At 42.8% G+C, this 3,569-nt stretch overlaps 1 protein-coding gene and 1 non-coding gene across 2 annotated transcripts; both read right to left on the bottom strand.

Moving 5' to 3' along the window:
- Positions 1 to 337: 337 nt before the first annotated feature.
- RPS20 (ribosomal protein S20) lies at positions 338 to 1,827 on the bottom strand. Its single transcript, XM_054581880.1, has 4 exons — positions 1,674 to 1,827; positions 1,348 to 1,447; positions 981 to 1,054; positions 338 to 557 (listed from the first exon to the last, which is right to left on the bottom strand). Exons 1-4 carry the CDS (start codon positions 1,674 to 1,676, stop codon positions 375 to 377), a joined length of 360 nt encoding a protein of 119 aa, XP_054437855.1. The 5' UTR covers positions 1,677 to 1,827; the 3' UTR covers positions 338 to 374.
- On the bottom strand, positions 1,122 to 1,187 carry LOC129077513 (small nucleolar RNA U54). The gene has a single exon (XR_008529866.1). It is a non-coding gene; the product is annotated as a small nucleolar RNA U54 (small nucleolar RNA).
- Positions 1,828 to 3,569: the final 1,742 nt, after the last annotated feature.

The raw sequence follows: 3,569 nt of genomic DNA, 5'->3' as shown, positions 1-3,569 counted from the left end.
TTGCCCTCTAGTATTTCAGGCTCTAAACCAGGGCTGTACACTTCTGAATGTTCTTTGGAAAAGCTACAATATGCAGTTAGTCACAAACCATCACTGTGTATTTTCCTCAGTTATCCAGCCTTACTTTTTTTTTACTCTAAACAAAATTCAGTTACCCATGTTTCCAACTGCAAACTGATTTAGCTGACTCTAGGAAATATAATGAAAAATGCAAAAAAGATAGACCACCATAGCACAACCACCTAATTATGATTTTCTACTTGGAAAGTAGAATCAATTCATTGTACAACTCTGTATCCCTAAGATTGGCCAATTTCACAAATAAAAGTCAACAAAATTTAACAACTGATAGTCAATTTATTAAAAAGACTGATTTAGGCATCTGCAATGGTGACTTCAACCTCGACTCCTGGCTCAATGCTGATGGAAGTGATCTGCTTAACAATCTCAGAAGGGCTGTGCAAGTCAATGAGCCGCTTGTGGATCCTCATCTGAAATCGATCCCAAGTCTTAGAACCCTCCCCACAGGGAGTTTTTCTTGTAGTGATTCTCAGAGTCTGCAACAAAAGACAAAGGAAACCAAGCATTTATGGTTTTATGCTCATCTCTTGGATATCTGGAAAACTGTTATTCTGAAGTAATCCATTTGAAAATTTCCCAGAGCATTATTCCTCTTCACCTAAATAGGTTTTCAGACACTATCAATTTGTAACAGCAAATCTATTTTCACTCAGCCACCCTCAGAGCGTGTGACTGTAGAGCACCGTATCACACCAAGTTAACAGCAGCAAAAAGGCTTCAACCTTTACCTTTTAAACGTCACTTCATGTGGACCAACCTCTACCAGCAATTTTTATTTGGGTTTGTATTGTTAACACCAGCATAACCTATGGCAGCCAACCTCTTATAAAAGGTAAAAGTTTAGACTTATACAACAATCCAAAGCAGCTCCTACTTCCTGCCGCTATAATCTACTTCACCTTGGTAGGCATCCGAACTGGTCCTTTCACTTTGAGATTCTTTTCCTTTGCACCTCTGATCAAGTCAGCACATACTACGGAGAAATAAAAATACCTTTCAGTTCATTCAAAACAACAAAAGTCAGCTTAAGAAATTTTAACTGCTGGCTCAGAATAGCGTATGAAACTATCACCATAATTCAACAAGTAGGAATCTCCTCATCGCCAACTATGATGTAAGGGGCATAGTAAAAATCAAATGTGAATCGTTGTCTTCAGAGTAAGCAACTTCTCACTTTACTGCTCTATGAGTCAATCGTGTACAGAACAAGTCTGACTCGTTGCTCTTTTGGCCCAAAAGTCCCATCCCTGAAACTACTGTACTGACCCTTCTCCAAAGACTTTACGTTCCGGCTGGTTAGGGTAATTCTGATTCGGTGAATCGCCACCTCTGGTTCCACGGGTGTCTTTCCGGTATCTTTAAAAGCCTGTTACACACGTAAAAAAACACCAACATTTTTAAAATGTCTGTCAATTCTGGGAAAGAGCGTTACCAAAACCTTCCCATGTTCCTCCGCCATTTCAGGAGCTCCCAGACTAGTGAGTCTCTTACTCACCGCCTCCCCCCATCCCGGTATCCGTCCCCAGGAGAGGGCGAAACCAGGGACCGAGTCCGCCACCGGCACTACAACGCGGCGCCGCGCTCCACCTCACCATTGCTGCGGCGCGGCTTCCTGACCGACTTGTTCCTCGGCGAGAGCGAACAGCGGTGAGCCAGGAGCAGAAGTGAGCTGAACTGCACGGAAGTGCAACCGCGACCGCGACTTCCTCAAAAAGAAAGGCACAAGGCCAGCGTGGCTCTTATAAAGCTGCGTCCGCGTCTGCATCCGGGTCCCGGGCGTCCCTCCCCGCTGCCCCGGAAGAAGAATTGCTCCGGTGGCTCTGGAAGCTCTAGATGCGGCTGCGCAAGCCGGGGCTGGAGGGCCGCGGAATTGGCGGGAAAGGCGCGGGTTCTGGCGCCTCCTGTCGGTCCGGCGGAGTCAGAGACCCTTAAGTGGGGGCCCTGAGAGCGTAGTCGCTGGGGTTCTCCTGCCTCGCCATCAAGCAAAGAAAACAGGGGAAATGCGACCTGGTCTAAAATATGAGAAACTCCTTTGTCTGGTGAGCTTGCCTTCGGCTTCCTCAGAGTCAAAACAAATCCTGTGGTTTTTACAGTGCAAAATTTACTTCCCATGCCAACCGAGTCACTCGTTCTTTGAGCAAGTGGGTAATTTTTTGCAGCTTAATTCACGTTGGTGTTAGGAAAAATGATTCTGATAACCTGAGAATTTTTTAAAAAATTAATAGGTAATTATTTTTCATAGTTTGAAATAACCTTTCGTGATATTCAGCTCTGGCTTCCCAGACCTGTTGAAGCACCTACATGTATTTCTAGAACGCTCTTGATCTTGGCTTCTCCCCTTCCAGGAAAGTGAGGGCAAAAATGTCAGACTGCCAGATTATCTTGGAGCATGTTGTACATCTTGAGGCCCATCCTGGACACCCAGACAATCTACATAATTCTAAAACATATTACCTCGTTTCTCTTAAAATAAAGTAATGTTGAATAGAACCCTTCAGGATCTTCCTAACACTAAGCATCTATTCATAGCCAAATATGGGACAAAGTACAATGGAAAAACCAAGAGTAGTCAACTGACCCAGGTAGCCAGGAGAGAGAGTGTAGTGAGGACACATATACCTAATTAGACATGAAGGGCTGGTTAAATAGAACAAAATACAGGGCAGAAGGAAGAGTAAATAACCTCATATTACATGTGAACCTCTGAGTGCAGAGGAGTTATTTGCTCTGACACAAGGAATTGGTGAATGACAGAGCTCTGACCCCTCTAGTTAGGACTCTTTCTTGAACCTTTCTCTTTTGTCTGTTGGAAGGAAATTGTATTTGAAACTCTTATCAAATAATGGTATTGACTTATTTGATAATAACTGGCTTTCTTTGGCTTGCAAAGAATATATACTTGATTTTGCTGTCCTTTAATGATTTATTTATGTGTGAAAATTTGAGTATTGTCCAGTCCAGTTATTTTAAAACGTCATCCCTTGCCCTGGCCAGGTGGGTCAGCTGGTTGGAGCATTGTACTCTACACCAGAAGGATACGGGTTTGACCCCTTGTCAGGGCACATACCTAGGTTGTGGGTTTGATCCCTGGTGGAGATGTTTACAGGAGGAAACGGATCGATGCTTCTTTCTCTCTTCCTCTTTCTCTAAACATCAATAAACATATCCTCAGGTGAGGTTTAAAAATAATAAATAAATAAATAATGGGTTTATATTCTATACACAGTTCAGTAGGCTGCTTTATTCATAAAATATTTTGTTATAATATACTTCTGCAACATCCCCTTTAATGACTGAATTGTATGAATGGTTCATTCATATTTATATAACTAGTCCTCTATATTTAGAGCGTTTTCCCATTTTTCACTCTTGCAAACAGTACCATGAGGTACATGCTTCTAGACCAGGGTTTCTCAGTCTCAGGGCAATTGACATTTTGGGCAAGATGATTCTTTGCTGCAGGAGGCTATCCTATGCATTGTAGCATG

Source organism: Pteronotus mesoamericanus, unplaced genomic scaffold, assembly GCF_021234165.1.
Source record: "Pteronotus mesoamericanus isolate MK-2021 breed Mesoamerican mustached bat unplaced genomic scaffold, CSHL_Meso_final contig_1161, whole genome shotgun sequence".
Lineage (NCBI taxonomy): Eukaryota > Metazoa > Chordata > Mammalia > Chiroptera > Mormoopidae > Pteronotus > Pteronotus mesoamericanus.
The sequence above is the reverse complement of the archived record's forward strand: the minus strand, read 5'-3'. Positions and strand labels throughout refer to the sequence as shown.

Bases quoted from the DNA above. Each gene is read 5' to 3' on its own strand.
- RPS20 (XM_054581880.1), bottom strand. The intron at 1,055-1,347 runs GTCAGTACAGTA...ATTTCTCCGTAG, and splicing joins CGTAAAGTCTTTGGAGAAGG to TATGTGCTGACTTGATCAGA. The intron at 558-980 runs GTGAAGTAGATT...CTTTTGTTGCAG, and splicing joins CAGTTCGGATGCCTACCAAG to ACTCTGAGAATCACTACAAG.